The sequence below is a fragment of the Strongylocentrotus purpuratus genome, unplaced genomic scaffold (genome assembly GCF_000002235.5).
Source record: "Strongylocentrotus purpuratus isolate Spur 01 unplaced genomic scaffold, Spur_5.0 spur5_scaffold_4, whole genome shotgun sequence".
NCBI lineage: Eukaryota > Metazoa > Echinodermata > Echinoidea > Camarodonta > Strongylocentrotidae > Strongylocentrotus > Strongylocentrotus purpuratus.
This window is the reverse complement of record NW_022145610.1, coordinates 1,158,009-1,178,311: the sequence shown is the minus strand read 5'-3', so window position 1 is coordinate 1,178,311 and position 20,303 is coordinate 1,158,009. Positions and strand designations below refer to the sequence as shown.

The 20,303-nt window shown below is 38.4% G+C and overlaps 1 protein-coding gene across 1 annotated transcript; it reads right to left on the bottom strand.

Moving 5' to 3' along the window:
• Positions 1-1,237: 1,237 nt before the first annotated feature.
• Positions 1,238-18,970, bottom strand: LOC580884 (rab GTPase-activating protein 1). The gene is made up of 10 exons (XM_030997855.1): positions 18,736-18,970; positions 13,269-14,188; positions 12,376-12,592; positions 10,742-10,922; positions 9,189-9,466; positions 7,935-8,001; positions 7,356-7,464; positions 5,397-5,572; positions 3,274-3,427; positions 1,238-1,535 (listed from the first exon to the last, which is right to left on the bottom strand). Exons 2-10 carry the CDS (start codon positions 13,735-13,737, stop codon positions 1,276-1,278), a joined length of 1,911 nt encoding a protein of 636 aa, XP_030853715.1. The 5' UTR covers positions 13,738-14,188; positions 18,736-18,970; the 3' UTR covers positions 1,238-1,275.
• Positions 18,971-20,303: the final 1,333 nt, after the last annotated feature.

The following is a 20,303-nucleotide window of genomic DNA, read 5'->3' as shown; positions in this document are numbered from 1 at the left end:
TTTTTCCCCCTTCTCAACGTTTTTCTGCTTTCCTTTTTCTCCATCTTCCCTCCTCCTCTCCTTCCATTCTCTCTCCCTCACACACACTCTCTCTCTCCCTCTATCTTCTTCTTCTCTCTCTCTCTCTCTCTCTCTGCCTCCCTCCCTCTCTTTCTCTCTCTTCACATGTTTGCCTTCTCCACTGCTCATTAATTTCACATTATCTTTAAGAAATCTTAGTCTCATTTACATACCCTTTTTTCTTTTGTGTACCCTGAAACTTTTGTTAATGCCTCATCCACAGGCTTTTCTTCTACTCTTCCCCATTTCTCCCATTTTTTTCTCTTTTCTCTAACCATCACCTCCCTGTATTTCTGCAGTTGTTATGATCTATTTGTTCCTTCTAAATAATTTGCTGTTACCTTATCTATTTCTAGTTTGATACCTATTTATTTGTCTAGCTCCATTTTGTGTTATTGCAATGATTGCTCATGTCATCAAACACCTCTAAATGTCTTTCTAAGCTTCATCTATTTCAAAAGCTCTCATTGTCTCAATGTCCCAGTGTATAAACACACACACTCTCTCTCTCTATCTCCTTCTCACCAACCTTCCCCCTCCCCCTCCCCCTTCTCTCATTCTCTCTCTCTCTTTAATCCATGTCCCTGTTATCTGTCATGGGAAAGAACACATTGGACTGATGTCAATTCTCAATCTTCAACACTAAGCACAGGTGGTCACAAGATGGCGCTGTTGCACATACACATTTCACACATCATCTAGCATAGTGATGATGTCAACATCTGCATCTCTGGGCCTTTCCTCACTTACACATAGGTGGAAAGACAGTTGTTGTATGCCTTCACTATTTGATAGTCTTTGACATACTCAGTGATTAAGAGAAAGTGTGCAAAAGTGCCTAGAGTAAATCCGCAATGAAGATGTAATAAAGAGAATAAGTATTTCATCAAGGCTTCGTTGCATAAAACTTACCATTGATGGTAATTTTGCCATTAATGGCAACTACCATGGTAACAAGGCTCAACAGCCAATCAAAATCAAAGTTTCCATGGTTGTTACCATTGATGGTACACTTACCATCAATGGTACGTTTTGTGCAACAGGCCCTGTTTAAAGCCAGAAGGGCATTAACTCTGTACAAAGTGATATGAGAGACAATTCCAGTTTATCTGTAAATTTATAGCAAGGCGTATGAAGAAATTAAAGATAAAAAGTGGTACAAATCATTCTAATGGTTGCTATATCGATGTCAGCCATTGACTCATTTCAGTAGGGTCAGTCATTGCTTACCTTTGTAATGAGTATCCTGTAATCCTCTAGGAGATTCTCACTCTCATGGACACCAGCTAGTAGCTGCCATATCTCCCCCCTCAGAGCCTCAGGAACACTCTTCCTGACGTAGCCTTTGAGCTGCTTGGGGTGCACACTTAGGTTGACCCTCCACTTGGCCAGGAGCTCACCCCAGCCGAGCAGGATGGATTCTTCACAGTCTTTGCCGACGCTACCAGACCCGCTCTGAAGGGGCTCATCATCATCTGAAGAAAGGTTGGGAGAAAGGATTCAATGACTTTTATCTTTTATATATGGATAGACTTATCCTAGCTGAGAAGGATGGATACTTCACAGCCTTTACCAATATTTCCAGACCCACTCTGTAGGGAGAAAGGATTCAAATACTGATCAAAAGTATAGAAAGGACAAATAAGGATCTTTTATTTATGGATGGACTAATCCTAGCTGAGAAGGATGGATTCTTCAGTCTTTACCAATGCTACCAGACCAACTCTGAAGGGGCTCATCATCATCTGATTAGGGTTGGGAGAAAGGATCGACATTGTCAGGAAATAATGAAAGGAGGATTATCGATTATTCTCGGATAGACTAGCAATGCTATTCAAGGTTATTAGAGCTGCCTCGAGGTAGAATTCATCACCATCAGAGGAATGACGCGTGAAAGGAAGATAGATGTCCAGAGATGTATCTCTAACTAAAGATAGAATCCTGAGCAAAGTTGGGAGAAAGGGGTCCAGTGCTGATCAAAAAATATAGACAGGACAAATAATCCTAGCTGAATTTGCAGATGCTTCCCAGGCCATATAGCAGATCAGATTTTATCGACATCAGAGAAGAACAGATTCAAAGAAGGAATGGACATGTTAAAATTTAGAAAGCAATAGTTCAAATAGAAGATGGACTTCATATCAGCTGATGTTGGGGTGGGGAGATAGAAACGAAGACTTGAAAGTAAAAATCTATGATTCAATGAAACAAGTTTAAGATATATATCTGAGCATAATGGTAATGCCAACTGCACTCATAAAGACAGATGGTATACTTCAAGTGCGCAAGTAGTAGGTTTAATTTCAAGGAAATATGAGTTTAAGTACGATTCATAAAATATGAGCCTTTAAAGCCTTTCTGCACTAGTTTGGCCAGGAGGGATTAGACCTCCCTGCAGGGTAACTGACAGGTTGTTATCTAATCAAATCAGCTCTCGATTAACATACGAAAAAGGGGACCATGGGGGACCAATGATTACCGATTAGGCATTGTTTGCTATATAGAGGGCGCAAGTAGCTACAAGTATTGCAATTCCTGCTTTAGGCTACTCCTTGGTAGAGTCTGTTTTGCATGAATCCATGCTGCTACTATAAAACGTCGACTTACCGCTCTCTTCCTCTAGCATGGCGCTCATACTATCAGGGGTTCTGGCTTGATTGAGACTAGACTGACGAACAGGAACATGGCGTCGCTCTCTCAAGACTCAACACACGATAGGCTACAAAACACTATAAAACATTGACTTACCGCTCTCTTCCTCGAGCATAGAGCTCATACTATCAGGGGTTCTGGCTTGATTGAGACTAGACTGACGAACAGGAACATGGCATTGCTCTCTCTGTGTATCACTCTCAAGACTCAACACTCGATACGCTACAAAACACTATAAAACATTGACTTACCGCTCTCTTCCTCGAGCATAGAGCTCATACTATCAGGGGTTCTGGCTTGATTGAGACTAGACTGACGAACAGGAACATGGCATTGCTCTCTCTGTGTATCACTCTCAAGACTCAACACTCGATACGCTACAAAACACTATAAAACATTGACTTACCGCTCTCTTCCTCGAGCATAGAGCTCATACTATCAGGGGTTCTGGCTTGATTGAGACTGGACTGACGAACAGGAACATGGCGTCGCTCTCTCTGTGTATCACTCTCAAGACTCAACACTCGATACGCTACAAAACACTATAAAACATTGACTTACCGCTCTCTTCCTCTAGCATAGAGCTCATACTATCAGGGGTTCTGGCTTGATTGAGACTGGACTGACGAACAGGAACATGACGTCGCTCTCTCTGTGTATCACTCTCAAGACTCAACACTCGATATGCTACATCATTCTCAAGGCTTGTCTCAATCTGCATTGACAATATAAGAAAACAAAATTATCAATTTCCACCAGTTTAAACTGTTTTCATTTCTTCCTTGTCCAATGCCACCTTGTCCAGTGCCACAGCCAGATGTTGATTAATAACACCACTTTACAATCTACCTATTTCTTGGAATAAATTTGGAATCAAACATTTGTCAGTTGCTAATTCCTAGGTCACATCAAAACTTTTAAATTTTGATGTCAGTTCATTTCTTGATTTTTGAAATGCATAGGTTTCAATTGCGTTTCTACCCTACATTCCTTGTCCAGTGCAGTGCATACAAGAATGCATTGTAGGGTAGAAATGTAATTGAAACGCATGCATTATTGGTTCGAAGTTAGCACTTTAATTCAATGTCACTTCGATACCATCTCGATGCCGGTTTGATGTGGAGAAACAAAATGGAAATGCAGTGGGAAAATTAGAAATTTTGAACATGCACAAATTTTCTCAGGCCTTTGTGGTGCCGATTCGTTTCCCCTAAAATGCATAGGAAATGCAGCATAGCTATAGCGATATCACTTCGGATCAAATTTAAATCATGCATTCCCAGATCGATGTCAGCTCGTTTCTCCAGTTTTCACATCGAAATGGAAACGCATGGGCTTAATGCATTGGTGTGGCCTAAGCATAAATATAAGTGCCCATTTGTAGACCAAGCAATACATTTTACACATCAACATATCAGAGATAAACAACAGAAATACAAATAATCATTGTGACTGTGTCATCTTGAAGCTGTAGTACCGTATGTAGATAAGCATCTAAAAAAGATAACCCAAAACAGTCATTTTATTCCAGCTCTCTAACCACAACTCATTCATCCAAATACAAAAAATTTCAGATCACAATCTCCCCAAATTATCATAGATCAGAATCAATTACTTTCTTCCTCCGCTCCAAATAAACGCGCACAGCGTTGTGTCTATGAAGACGACTCTGGGTAGAAAAAAAAGAGGATGCCATTGTAACATTCTACTCAACATGGACCTTTGTGAGAGAACTGAACAAGAGAACTGTAGACAAGTGTTGTAGCGAGTACAATGGATTGGAATAGCAATCTTGCATGTAGAATGTTTAAATACCCTTCTACATGTATCATGTTACACTTGTGTAGAGTGTGTAAAGTGTGTGGAGTGTGGAAACTGATACAGCCCATATTGAATATTGGGTATACAATTACACAAATGATGGGCAGTATTATGTGCTTTATATATCTGTATCATATTGTTGTTGTTGTTGCTGCTGAAAGTGAAAGGGGCAAACAAACAATTTCTTCATACAGGGCTACAACTCTCTAGACTGATATCTGCATGTCAAGTGCCTGGGGGCTAAATGAGGTTTTCAGAAGGTACAGTAGATGAACATTAACAACAAACTCTATTTCAATGTATGTACACTTGCATTCCAGGGGTGGCAGCACGGACCAAGAATTGCATTTGCTGGGCAACAGCACTGGTATAGATTGATAGTTAGGGTCAAGGAGCAAAAAGACCATACTGAATGCCTCAAATGACTGAGGTAATAATGATAGAGGTGTTGTGGTCGAGTGAATACGTCACCGGGCTGTCGATCACAAGTTCCGCGGTTCAAGTCCCGCCGCGGCACTAATATCCTTTGGCAAGACATTGATCTACATTTGCCACACTCAACCCAGGTGAGGTAAATGGGTACCTGGTAGGATTATTCTTTGAAATGCACTGTGCACTGTTAAGGCTGCCAGAGCTTAAGCTAGGGTAATAAATTTCAAAGCTCTTTGGAAGCGCATAGAGATGTTATTTCATAACGTATTATGCACTATACAAAAACTGAACTATGATTATTATTATTATATCTGTAAGGCCCTTAGAGATGGTATTCCGTATCAACACTGTATAAATCCTGATTTATTATCATATCTAACGAAAGAAAGGCTGACGCAAATGCTGCAAGATTCAGATCATCTCTTACTCACCTCTTCCAAGAGAAGACTGAAGTTTTCTTGGAGTGGTTTCTTGGTTGTGATCTTGTTATACCAGAACTTCTCTGATGCTGCAAAGATGCGTACCTTGGTCTCTATGACAAAGCGGACAGGCTCTTGGATGCCTAGGATCACCAGGTCTACAGCTATGGTCATGAACATACCTTTCTCTGTAAATAAACAACACCATCAAATCAGTATCATGTATTCAACATGTCTTTCTTTAATATCATTAAAAAAAACATTGAATTACTGAATTGGAACCAGCTGCACCACCTGTATACAAAGACACTTCTGTTTACGAGGAAAAACATTTCTCTTTAAAACCTGAATTAAGAAAACCACCTGCCCTTAAATACATCTATTCCTCTTTCCCTTGAATGGTCATCATGTACAGATTTCACTGTATTCAATATGAACACATCTTCAACCTTTGACTACATGTAGGATTTTTCCCTCTGGAGAAATACTGGTGATGATGCCAGTAATTTGTGTTTTCTTGAATACGATCACCAACATCAGCAACATTGAGAGAGTCCAGAATGCAGCAGCTAGATTCGTCAAAAACACTTATACAAGATATTCAAGTGTCAACGCTTTGAAGGACTCAATAGGTTGGATCCCCCTCCAGGAGGAAAGACGGAAGTCCGATTATCCCGTTTGTACAAAATGATTCACGACTTGATGGACATCAACTACAAGGATTACATCTCACCGAAGGTAGAACGAACAAGGACAGTAAAGGATTGGAACAGTCTTTCTCCCTTAATTGTAGCACAATCTTCTTTAAATACTTTCAAATCTGTGCTTAAAACCAACTTAAAACCAGCACCTTAAGTTGGTGGCCTCACATGACCACACATCCACAGTTTAAACACCTTTACAGCGTCTTGTGGAGGAATCCTACAAAGTACCAAGTACCAAGAATAAGGAATAGTGATAAAAACAACTATATTTATAATTTGTACTCCAGTTGAGATTTGAAACATGATACAAATCTCACTCCTTAAAGAAATAAAAATCAGGGCTTCACAAACAAATATAAGAGTGAGATTATGATTGTGGTTCAAACATTGATTATTGAATCTCACTAATTGCTCTGTGCATGAAAGCCCTATTATCTAAACTGCACCATCAGAAAGTGTCTGGTGTGAATGCCTGAATGAAATTATGGATGCATGTTAAAGTGACTCGGTAACATTGCCTCAGATTCTGAAACAAAATCCTGGATTTAGCTCATGCTGCAATCATGATTATAAACCTTTAGGTCAGTCATGAGTCCCATGACTTTTACAAGCCGATCGCCTGTCTGATTATCAAGAGATTTATGATTGGTAATAAAAATTTCATTTTTCGTTTTCCAAACAGTTTTATAACACTACGGTCTATTGGGAAAAATGAGTAAGGTAAAACCGGTCACTTAAAGATTTTTACTTTTTTGAGGCACTTCATGATCATTTTGAAGCGCAAATTTTTTAGGGCTTCAATATTACACCATATCACAGACACTAATAGCACGTAGGGCCATGCATCTCGGATTTAACATGGTTAAACGATGTCTAGCAGTACGTTCACTTGGTCAGCTCTCTGTCTTCCCCTACAAACTGGTTCAGACGGATCCCGGTTCGAAACCGAGTCACGTCTTTCAGATAGTGAATTTAAATCCCCACTGCACTACTTATAGCTACTTGCGCCTTCTATATAGCAAACAATGCCTAATCGGTGCCTGTTAGTCCCCAATGATCCCCTTTTTCTTATGTTAATTGAAAGCTGATTTGATGAGATATACACCTGTCAGTGACCTTGCAGGGTGGTCTAATCCCCCCTGGCCAAACTAATACAGACAGGCTTTACAGGTTGGTCCCCAGACTTAAATAATCATATCTGATTGATACACGTCTGTCAAAACCCAATTACACACAGATATCATCCACGGCATACATGCAAGCTTACCCAGACCAGGTGGAGATTCAGCATTAAGTACTTCTAGTTCAGGTAGGTTGGGATCCCATTGACACACCACAGAGTAGTTCCTTGCATCGTAATTCTTCTCCATATTCACCTATAAAAACAATAGAAACAATTTATCATTAGCTTCACCCAGAAAATTTCAATATGAGTAGTTTCACTAAATGACTTACAACACACACACAAGTCCATTTAAAAATAGTTGGGTGATGTCTACAAAACTGGCAAGATATCAAAACACAGAATCATCAACTTGAAATACAGAACCATTTTTACACTGCAATGTCTGTAATGCAATCTTATAATCAGTATCCCATGAAATTTAATCTATGGATTTATCAAAATACTGAATCAGAGCTTAATTTATCAACTGACAATCTCACATGGCAAGGGTGCTAAAAATGGTACTAAAAACATAGACAGGAAAAACAAGGATCTGTTATAGATGGATAGACTAATCCTAGCTAAATTTGCAGATGAGAGTTTATTGATATCAGAGAAGAACAGGTTCAGAGAATGAACGGACAACAGTTTCTATAATTAATCTCAGATAATAGAACTTACAGCATCGAGTAAGTACATCTCTCTGTCTGGGACCTCTCTCCCTGGACATATCAACACACCAAAGCATCTGCAAAGAAGGGAGAACAAAACAAATACAAACAAGCTTATTAGATAGATCAGGGCCCAATCTTATACCGATGTGATATTAATCGCAACTTATTTGCGATTGATAGCAATCGCAACTATGTACATAAGAGATACGAGACTGCAAACACATGATTAATTGGAGACTTGCCATTGATTTAGATCAATTGCAACTCTTTATAAGATGGGGCCTAGTACTAACAAATGTCTAAAGGAGGTCTATGTCCGTATAAAAAATATTGAAGTAGAAGATGTATGAACCATTCAAAGAATCATGTTTTATAGGTACATGTACACTGTATGACAATCATCAAAAGTTTGATGAACCAGCATGACACCCATTTTTTAAATATTAAATTGGCCAGTGGCAATGTCACTAACATAAGAACATCACTGGTAGCTGATGACTGAATAAGTTATATTCAAATGATTGTAACAGCAGAATCTTAAAGACACATAAAAATGGGGAATTTGACACTATTTATTTGGGTGTTCACACAATAACAGATATTGTCAATCACCGAAATAAGCCTTCAGTTTTATGACCGACAAGCTTTATGTAACGCTCTGTCTTTTCCCCATATGGTAAAATCCTTATCTGACATTTGCACCACCCAAAGACTCTCAGAGAGACGGGACAAGGGGTATTCGTTGAGTGGACTACAAGTTTGCGGTGTGTAGACTTCTACACCCATTTGACAGTATTTCCACCTAGTCTGGTGTCAGCGCATTATGACCTTCTGCACATGGAAACGCCCCCCTCTCAAAAAATGAAATGGAAGCTTTTATTACCAATCATGTGAAAGAATATGTTTTGACTAAAACGTGATCATACAAATTTTGCTGAGAAACTGCCTACTAATTGATATATTTGGTAAATTATTATATTTATTTGGACCTGATAGATAAAACGCACGTGTCGCGCACATGTGGGGGTAATCCCATATACATCCTTGTGTGTACAGTGCTTGTAACTTTATCAAGACTGGGCCAAATTTCTTATCATTTTGATTATTCCAGAACCTTTCAGTAAACACCAATACTTATATGCTAGATGGTTAACCTTTTCTGATCGATTCCACAGCATTTCTTTCACAATGCAATCGCATGACCATAACTGGTCTATACCATTAACAGGCTTTTCTATGATTGATGTAATATTCAACCCACCTCTCAATGATGAGCATCTTATGGTGGCCTTGCTGCACAATGATACCGATCTCCTTCTTGACTCCCTGTCTCAGCTTGAAGCACTTCTTATCCCGTGGTACCGGTGAGTAGTTGCCCTTCCCGCTGTCATCCTCCCTGATGTCTACTAAGACTGGAATGTCAAGATGGAGGATGCGTTCCCGTGGTGACATAGGAAGCCCTGGGACACTGTCCACCATACCAGGACTCTTAGGAACACGGTGGAAGGCTTGACCAAAGCAGGTCAGGATACGCTGGACCTGCATGGTGACCACAGGAATGTAATGTTATCACTATTCATGTACTTGTATAATTATAGAAACATCATGCAATGATGTAAATGATACCACTTCCAGGTTGACAATCTACTGATTTAATCAAGTGCTCGGGCAGAGTTAGAATTTAATGTATCAAAACAAAATCATATGATCTGCAATAATTTTTCTAAAAACAAAAAGGGATGATTGAAACTAACTTGTCTTTCCGATTCTATTTCGTGGTGATGCTTAGGCAATAAAAGCAGTACTTTCAGTTTCACATTACAATGATATACAGAGAACACACACTTGCATGGCACATAACGGGCTCAAAATTGGTGGATACATGGTCGCTACTGACTACACTGAATCCTTTTGGGAAAGAGAAAATAACTATTTTTGCTCAAGCAGCAACCAAAAGAAATCTCACAAATACATTGTAATGAGCCACTTAAAGTTGAATTTAGCAACCTAAGTATAAGTGTCTTGTGAACCCAACTGGCGATCCTAATTAAAAGTTGACTTTGGCTTGATTCGTTTTTTTATTTTCTGTATAAAAACATTTATATGAACATACAAATGAACGATAATTACTTAAAAAAGACAAGGATGGACTGCTTTATTCAGAGAAATTAATTGAATTGTTTTGTTCTTCCTGATAGCCTTGCATCCTTGATATCATAAGACTTATTCTCTTGGTATACTCACTGCTTCTACCACCTCACATCTAAAGACGTGACTATGGAACAGCTGACTATCCTTGGAGCCGTGACTACATGTGAAGGCAAAGCAATCACTTTCTGACTCTCTGTCTCTCTCTCTCCTTGACTAATTCACTTGGTATACTTACTGCTTCTACAACCTCACATCTGAAGACGTGACTATGGAACAGCTGACTATCCTTGGAGCCGTGACTACATGTGAAGGCAAAGCAATCACTTTCTGACTCTCTGTCTCTCTCTCTTCTTGACTAATTCACTTGGTATATTTACTGCTTCTACAACCTCACATCTGAAGACGTGACTATGGAACAGCTGACTATCCTTGGAGCCGTGACTACATGTGAAGGCAAAGCAATCACTTTCTGACTCTCTGTCTCTCTCTCTCTCCTTGACTAATTCACTTGGTATACTTACTGCTTCTATAACCTCACATCTGAAGACGTGACTATGGAACAGCTGACTATCCTTGGAGCCGTGACTACATGTGAAGGCAAAGCAATCACTTTCTGACTCTCTGTCTCTCTCTCTCCTTGACTAATTCACTTGGTATACTTACTGCTTCTACAACCTCACATCTGAAGACATGACTATGGAACAGCTGACTGTCCTTGCTACCATGACTACATGTGAAGGCAAAGCAATCACTTTCTGACGTATTAGCATGTCCACGACAACAGAAGAGAATACGAGTGATTCGATAGTGAGCAATCTCAGACTTTCCATCAACCTCCATCAATCTGAAAATGATACAAAATAAATATTGCACAGTCAAACCTGATTTAGTGATCACCTGTCAACAGAGACCACCTATCTACCAAGACCACCTGTCTACAAAGACCACATTTTTTGTTTCCCTTCAAAATGGTTTCTCATTGAAACATGTACTAAAGGAACCTGTCTACAGAGACCACTTTTTGTGTCTCCCTTGGGTGGTCTTTATAGACAGGTTTCACTGTATAAGCCTGTATCTTCACGTACAGATGTTTTTGAGGTGTTGTAGTCCAGTAGAAAAGTCTTTGGACTGTGAGCCACAGGGCATGGGCCACTATGGGGTTTGAATCTCTGCTGCAGCACGAACATCCTTTTTCAAGACATTTACACTGTATCTGCATTTGCCACACTCAACCCATGTGTAGTAAGTTTGTACCTGGTAGGTTTCAATTCTTGAATGGACCGAGTGCTATCTTGCTAGGGTTAAGCCAAAGTAATTATCACCAAAGTCCTTTGGAAGCATATAGAGACGTTATATCATATGCGCTATATAAGAATGGTTTATGATCATTATTTTGTAGATGACAGGGATACAGACATCTTTACGAGTTATAATCAATAGAGCCTCTTTCCAATACCATGTAATTGCATGGTTTCATTTTCATGTGTTGTTATATTTGCTACATTTCACCAAAAAATCAGGAAAATATCAGTAATTAATATCAAGCCACCTATCCAATGATCTATCTCTTCACTGATCTCGACTATAAACAGGGCCTAACCTCTGCCAAGTGTATACCAGTATATCTGAAACAAGGCATTTTATCTACCATTGTCTCATCTGGTGTAAAATGGATAACTGGTAGATTTGTTTCTTGTACTGGTAGTGGCTTCCAGAGTTAAAGCCAGGGTAATGATTTCTGAAACACTTTGGAAACACATAGGGATGTACCGGTAATCATAATGTGATGCCCCAAATTAGAACAATATGAATATCATACTCAACATTTTTCATTCAACATGTATATCTGATGGGGTTCATCTTGACTTATCACAGGCATGATATTTAATCATATCTGTAAATTGCTTTTAGCATTATCATTCCATTTCATAAAATCAAAAATTTTGAAAGTTGAATTTCATGTGGTAGGAGGCAGAAGGGCGTGGACTCTGTTTAAAGTCCAGTCAAACCTGCTTTAGAGACCACCTGTATACAAAGATCACTTTTTTTTGTTTCCCTCAAAAATAATTCCCCCTTGAAACATGTACTAAAGGAACCTGTCTTCAAAGACCACTTTTTGTGTTTCCCTTGGGCGGTCGCTATAGACAGGGCTTGACTGTATTATTATTATTAATATTCAGCAAAAACAAAGAAAATCAGCGAATACAAAACGAGAGTACATTTGGAAAAGAGTCACATGTATGTGAGCCCTTCTTCTTCTCAGGGCTCAGACAAAGTTATGACCTTCTGAATCTCACCTGACAGAACCTTCAGCAGTCCTAGGTACAGAGAGGACAATCTCCATGGCATTATCTGACTCTTGCTCCTTGAGTATGTGCATATTCCTTGTTACTTCTACTTCGCTCTTAGGGGCATTGACGGTCGATGCACCCAGGTAGAAGATACGACTGAACAGTGTACACACCTTATCAATAGGAGTTATTGCGGTTGGAGTGGACGGGTTCGATCCAGAATCTGAAAGAGAAGTTCCACATATTCATTTTTATGTCAGAATTGGCGGGGAAAGAATGAAAACACATATGACGACTTTCATGAGCTGTTTACTTCTTAAATTGTGGTCATATTTTTTGTAGTTTTGCTAAAGATGTATAACATCCTAATATTCAATTAATAGAGTATCAAAGTTACAATTACATCAGATGTTTTTCATATTTATAAAAAAAAGATTTACAATATTCCTAATTATCAAAAGTAACATTGTTTCTACTAATAAAACTTTGTTATAATCCTAATTTCGATGAGTTAGTATACCAGCAAAATATTTATATATCATAAAAGAAATAACTTAAACAGTGGCATACCACTTACTGTGTACTCTTGAATATTCCTCAAGATTTACAATCCAAATATTTCAACAAGAATTTTGCATGGTCCTACAGATTATTATGATATTCTATTAATTCACATTATACATGTACATGTTAAAATGTAGTGGCAAAGCAGCAAATATGCCCTTTACTTGACTTTACCAGTAACTTGTATACAACACACAAACAAAATTCAGAAGAATCAAAGGAACTTTTTTTTTTCACCCCAAGTGAGAAAGTGTGTACCCTGATTGTAAAATAACCCATGTTATGATGTTACAATGTAATGGCAATGCAGCAAACATGCCCTTTACTTGACTTACTAGATCTTGGTACCCAAGGGTCTTCTTGACTGTCCTCGTCTTTCGGACTGGCGCTGTCTACGTGTCCACTCATCACCATGTCTCCTATATCATCTATCTTCTCTTGAGGCGACTGCGGTGACCCAAGGTCATCATTACCTGGACCATCTACCTGGTGCCCGACTCCCGAGGATACCAGGTTGAGCTTGATGCTGGGTGGCACCATCCTGGTTGTCTTAGCAATCCCTCCGAGGTGTTCCTCAAGCACTTCTTCCAGGTTGTGCTTCAGTTGGTCCATGTTCCCGTTGCCTGCGATGCGCAGCCCGGTGTCTGTTCCTGATCCAGACGAGCTGACTGAGGTCACTTCTTGCTGCTGGGCCGCCAAGGCCCCGTTCGTGCTGCCCGCTTTCTCCTCGCTAGGGGTGACTACAACGTATTCGTCAGCGACAGAAAGCGAGTCCATAGAACTACGACTGACCTTGTCCTCCATGGGATGGTTCAGTGCAGTAGCAGCCTAGCTCTTCTTATCTCACACAACCGATCAATAAATCAATCGGAATGAAATACAGCCAGCTTCCCCACTACAAGTCCATTCTGTTTCATGAGAAGCTTTGTATTATTTTCCTTTGTAGATGGTCCAAAATGACATCACTAAATACTAAATGAATGGTCACATGAACTGAATCAGTAGAAAAAGCTTTGTTGAACTGACTCCTCACAATGATCATCCACAAACAATGTCATCACTTCCAGAACTTGTTATCTACATTGGTATTTGTTGCCAATTTTATAACATCAATTAATGATGAGAGAGTTTATGCTGATATCAGTTAATATCCAACACATTTTCACAATTTTCAGTAGTTGGTCCCTTGTTATTCTATTCCCTCTGAGAGAAACAATTCTGAAGCTGTCCTGGGAATGCAGCGATGATTACAAACCTATTGTAAGCAAAAGAGAAATAAAGCAGGCTATTAGATTATGCTCACCAAAATTTCCAAAATTGTGAAATAAATATAATATGAGATGATATGTTTTTAATTGTTAATTGTCATGCAATTCAGCCGAGGCTGCGAAAAGATGATATTAATAAACTGAACTGAAACTGAATTGAAAAACCTTTTGTAGATTTATTTCAAAACCAAGTGCAACAGCACTTCCTCCATAACGCTTTGTGATCGGTGCAATGTTAAGATAACTGTGAAAAGCAGTTTCTGTATTTACTTTGGAGCCTAGGTATAGATCATATTCCTAGTAAAGGAATATTGACAAGTAAAGCAAAAATACATGTTCACCATGAGAGACCTACATTGACTACTCAAGGCAATTCTACATTTACAGTGTATAGTCAGTACTAGGGATTACAGCTTCAAAAAATTTGCACGAACCATATTTAATAAAGAGCAATATTTCTTCAAGACACAACCGAAAGCAAACAACAAATTCTACAATCAAATATTTACACAGTGGATAACGCACACGCACCAAAGATTATTTCTATAAAAGTAATGAACCATTTACAAACATCATTCCCATTCAAGGAGTAATCTGATGGAATGACAAATCATTTTAAAAATATATAATTTTTTTTTAATTTTTAATTTTTTAAATACAAGAAATGTACATTTTTATGCTATCACTTATGGCATATATATGGCCTCTTATTTTGTGTAGGTGTTGTGCTTTGATACAAGGTTAGATAACTATGAGGTCATTTGTAAATCAGTACTCAATTTTTATCTAAATTGGTGCTGGCTTGCCAAACAGTTTTTTTTAAAGATTTATCAAAATGTTTGTAGTTATATGTTTCATGAACTAATAAATGGGCCTCTCAAATGTAGATCATGCTTCCTCTAGTAATAAATAATACCCTTGAGAAATTAACATAATTTGCTATCTTTGTTGGCAATTTGGCATCGGTATTAAGTTGTTTTGGAAATCTAATTCCTGATAATGATAAATGTATGTAGTTTTGAATCTGCGGAACTCACAATTCTTTCTGCTATCACAAAATTCCATACCATTGACTTTAAACTGATATTTACCCTGTTATAATCACAACCCCAAATCCAATGAATGGTATAATAAATATGTGTTGTACTGAAAGGCAAGCAATATAATTTGGTGGTATTTCTTCTTACAGAGGCAGGGAACATTGATCTTTTTATCCAGGATAAAGTTGAGGATATTAATCAAACCTTGAATTCCTCATTGTTTGTTCATCTCTCCCTTTCAATACAAATGTAGTAAACATTTATGTATCATATAAAATGGTTACTCAAGAGTGTAAACCAGACAATCATAACTATTTCAGATTGTGTTTGTTTATTGAATCATTTATTTGTTTTTCTTTGTGTGCTTGTTTGTTTTCAATGGGTTATCACAGGCACAGCCATGCTAGCAACTAGCGTCTTCATTATTTTCAGTGCTGAATAGGATGAATGTAAGGCTTCATGTTTACCTCGATCTATGGACAATGTATATGTAACATTATTTTTCCTACTTAAAGATATAGTTGAGTTCTGTTGAGTATGGTAACTAGGCGTTGTGGCGTGCGCTTGTAATCCAGCTAAAAGTGGAAGTTACAAACTGATTCAACTGAGGACGCAGGTTCGAAACTGAGTCACGTCTTTCGGATGGTGACGTTTAAAGATCGTTCCCCAGACGTAAATAATCATATCTGATAGATACACTTCTGTAAAAACCCAATACACACACCACGGTCATGTGATTGTATTGTGAAAGAAACGTGGAATCGATCAGAAAGGTTGATCATCTAGCATATAAGTATTGGTGTGTACTACAAGGTTCTGGAATCATCAAAATTATAAGAAATTTGGCCCAGTCTTGGTAAAGTTACAAGCACTGTACACAGAAAGATATGGGACTACATAAACATGTGGCATAAAAATATGTCCCGATTTTTATGATGTTACATGCCATATTTAGAATATTAAAGCATTTTTGAGAGCCATGCTTTTCAGGGAACACTTTTTCTCTCATGTTCTTCTATACTTGCATAATACAATGATAACGCTCACAAATAATTTATCACCTCTTCCCAGAACTCAACCTTCTCTTTATAGTGAGGTAATGAAAGTACATACACTATGTGTATAGTACTGGTAGTCCAAACAGAACACTAAATAAAATATAAACATTCCTTGATGCAAATTATTATTTTCTCACTTATGCTACGTACAGTATACATGTATATTGTTAACATTTAAACAACCTTAAATATAAGAAACTGTATTCATTAAGGCATGTTTAAGTTGGTCTAACCTTGAATTATAATTGTAATTGAATTTGGTTAATCAATGAAAATTTGAATGCAGCCAAAGGCCCAATTGCAAAAGCTTTAAAAGCACCACCACCACCTCCATCACCGTCATCATCTCCATAATCATCACAGTCACCACCACCATCACCATCATATGGCCGCCATTATCATCATCACCACCACCACCACCATCACCACAATGTCACCACATATACTGTTTTCACACTGGCAATATTTTGCTTAACCCCGTACTATACAGTAGGTGGGGTTAAGGGGGGTCTTAGCCCCACCTATAGTACGTACGGGGTTAAGCCTATTCCACTTTCTGTTCAGGCTGGCTTTTACCAAAGTGGGCTAAAGTTGGCTAACCCCACCTTTAGTACGGGGTTAACTAACCCTGCAAAATAGCAGGGCTAACTCCGCAATTGTGGTGCTAACTCCTGCTAACCCCGCAATTGCGGTGCCAAGCAAATGAATGAGAACAGAAACAAAAAATAGTCCGATACTACGCAATGGAGCGTATCGCAGCTGGCCAGATGCAAAGTATGTCCAATCATAACATTCACGATATCCGGGGTTAACGAATTGCAGTGAGAACAGCGTGAATTTTCTTATTCCGGAATAGGCGCTAGTACGGGACTAAAAACAGCGAGTGTGAAAAGCCAAAAAAAAAATAGTCCGGGGTTAAGGATAGTACGGGGCTAAGCAAAGTACGGGTTAAGCAAAACCAGTGTGAAAAGAGTATAATTATCATCACCATCATCATCTCCATCACCATCATCACCATCACTACAATGTTATCATTGATTATCACCATCACCATCACAATCACCATCACCACAATGTCACCACTAATTATCATCACCATCACAACCATCATCACAATGTTACCTATCATCACCACCATCATCACTATCATCACTATCATCGTGGCTGCCATTATCATCATCACCACCACCACCATCACCACAATGTCACCACTAATTATCATCACCATCCTCATCATCCCATTATCATCATCACCATCACAATCACCATCACCACAATGTCACCACTAATTATCATCACCATCACAACCCTACTAAAACATACCCTACTAAAACATACCCAAAATGAAGTAAATATTCATTAAATGTCCAAATAAAGATCATGAGTTAAAAGTTGTTACGTTTATCACTTGTTTCGTGTTAATTTTCTTGTTATTTTTGGAGTATTTTTCAGATAAACGTCGATATTAGTATACACTTTTTCACCGATTTCACGGCAAACCGCTGCACAATACAAGTGAATACCGATGGTGGGTTGCGGGCGGGCGCGCGCCTGTGTGAAGTTATCTACCGTAATGAGGATCTGAGACATTACGGTAGATAACTTCACGCCCGCCCGCAACCCACCATCAGTATGTACTTTTATTGTGTAGCGGTTTGCCGTAAAACCTGTGAAAAAGTGTATACTAATATCAACGTTTTTCCGAAAAATACTCCAAAAATAACAAGAAAATTGACACGAAACAGGTAATAAACATAACAACTTTTAACTCATGATCTTTATTTTATTTGGACATTTAATGAATATTTACTTAATTTTGGGAATGTTTTAGTAGATCTAGGTATCTCCACGCCGGAGTTACGGGTCAAATTTTGGATAGGTTTCTGAACAAGGTGGTGGTGTGAGACTCCGTCCAAATGCCGGAGGATTGACAGCCCTGCTCTCAGAGATGCCAAGTTCAAAGATCGGCAATGCGAGACATTTTCATGATTCGGCGCGCGAGCGCGCGTGCGAGGGTATAACAGTTTAACACACGTATAAGGTATAGATTCTAGCGTTTTTTCAAAATCTAGCGCGCACGTCGTGCGTAAGAGCATTTTCAGACCCTCGAAATGCGTGATGTCACGCCTAATGCGTGATACTTGGTAGCTCTGTGCTCTAGACCTACTCTTGAGAGCCTAGGCCAGGGCCATGGGTCTTCACAATTACAACTATAAAAAGCGATGTGTTCGTGTTGGAATTCAGGTTAGTTTACCTTGGTTGGATTTCTTAAACAAAAACACAAATTATAAACATGACAAAATACCTGCAAGAATATTCTGGAGTGAACAGGTGAATGAGGCAGGATTAATAATAGACGAGATGAAATATAAAAAACGTAAACAACAACAAAAATGAAAAAGTAAAGAAAAAAAAAACAGAAAATGAGAAACAAACCTGAACTCCAGAAAAGCAAAGTCCAGTACTTAGGCCTAAAACGGCAGTAGATCTACTGTTTCTCAAACTAGGTTCCAGGCAAGGGAGCCATACACAGAATCGGAGACAATTACAGAAAGAGCTCGAGAGAAAGAAGACGAAAGTAATCAACTCTTTTTATAGTCTTCGTTTTCGCTCTGCCAATTACATGCCCCATATAGCCTTGTGTGTATGTGCAGCAGTCCTGTCCACTCGAGCCGAGCGACTATAAATATCTAATATTTAGTGTAAATTTGAATCGACCCGAAACCATCTCCACCTACATAATACTACGTGAACCTTTCATATTTCGCCAAGTACCCATCATCTACACCGATACCATGAATATCTGATGTTCGTTGCCTAAGCTAAGATGCATCGCAGTCAAGTTGCGAAGGAGATCGATGACCCCCCCCCCCCCCCCCGAAATAGTAGAAATAAAAATGAAAGCAAATAAGTGAAATTACATAAACAATGTGATTTATAATTTTTTTGAAAAATATATTAGATGAATATGGTAACCACAATTTTAATTCTTGTTTTCCCCCTCAATGGGGGAAGGGGGGGGGGGGGTGTTGAGTAAAAGAAGAAATATATATTTTTAGTACTCCCCCCTTCCCCGTTGAGCAACAAAATATATATATATATATTTAGTGCTCACTAAAAATAAGCATTCTTCTTTCTTCTCCTTTTTCCTGGCACTAATTGATTTTTACTTGTTCATCCCCGCCCCAATCCTGACCAGAGAACCTTGGACTTGCCACTGTCTATAATAATAACGTGCTGAATATGATGGCCATGCTCAATGTCTCCCACAAGTTTGGAATAGGGTCGACCTGTCGGGATCATCTAAATTTGGTAATCGATCATAAAACATATATATATATATATATATATATATATATATATATATATATATTGTTTTACTATCATGTTGTATATATATTTATATTTGAATACTTTGAATACCAAAGCTTCTGGAAGAAAGCTGTCTCCAGCTGCCAAGCTTCCAGGTCTAACTTCAAGGGGGGATGCATTACGAGTAATATAATTTATTATCATCCCTGTATTATATTTCAGGTGAGACATGCAGTAGTATATATTAATTTGTGTCACTCCTGGTTATTGTTATCTTTACTCTTATACACTCAATTATCTATGTTACACTATCAGGGGCGGCCGGGCCACTTCCAAAGTGGGGGGGGGGCAACAAGAAAAAAGGGCACTTCATAGGGAAATCAAACTTGGGGATACTTGTATTCAAGCTTTGTACAGGGTATTACATTTAATTAATAATCATTATTGCCAATTTTATATTGAATTAAGGTGCCGTGTAGATGTTTTACTTAAAATTGCACACTTGTTTATTATGTATTTTAAAATAATTTAGAATGTAAAAAAATTAATACCAATTGAATTTGACTGGATATTATTTTACGGATAATGCATTATACCACCACTCAATTTGGGTTTACTGTCTCTCTCTTCTCTCATTATCTTTCTCAATTTTAATTGTTGAACAATACGTTGATGTCAGTTGATATATGATT

Coding starts and splice junctions, on each gene's coding strand:
- LOC580884 (XM_030997855.1), bottom strand. CDS start 13,737: ATGGAGGACAAGGTCAGTCGTAGTTCTATGGACTCGCTTTCTGTCGCT. Junction 8,002..9,188: donor AAGATGCTCATCATTGAGAG/GTGGGTTGAATA, acceptor CCTTCTTTGCAG/ATGCTTTGGTGTGTTGATAT. Junction 3,428..5,396: donor TCAGTCTTCTCTTGGAAGAG/GTGAGTAAGAGA, acceptor TTGTCAATGCAG/ATTGAGACAAGCCTTGAGAA.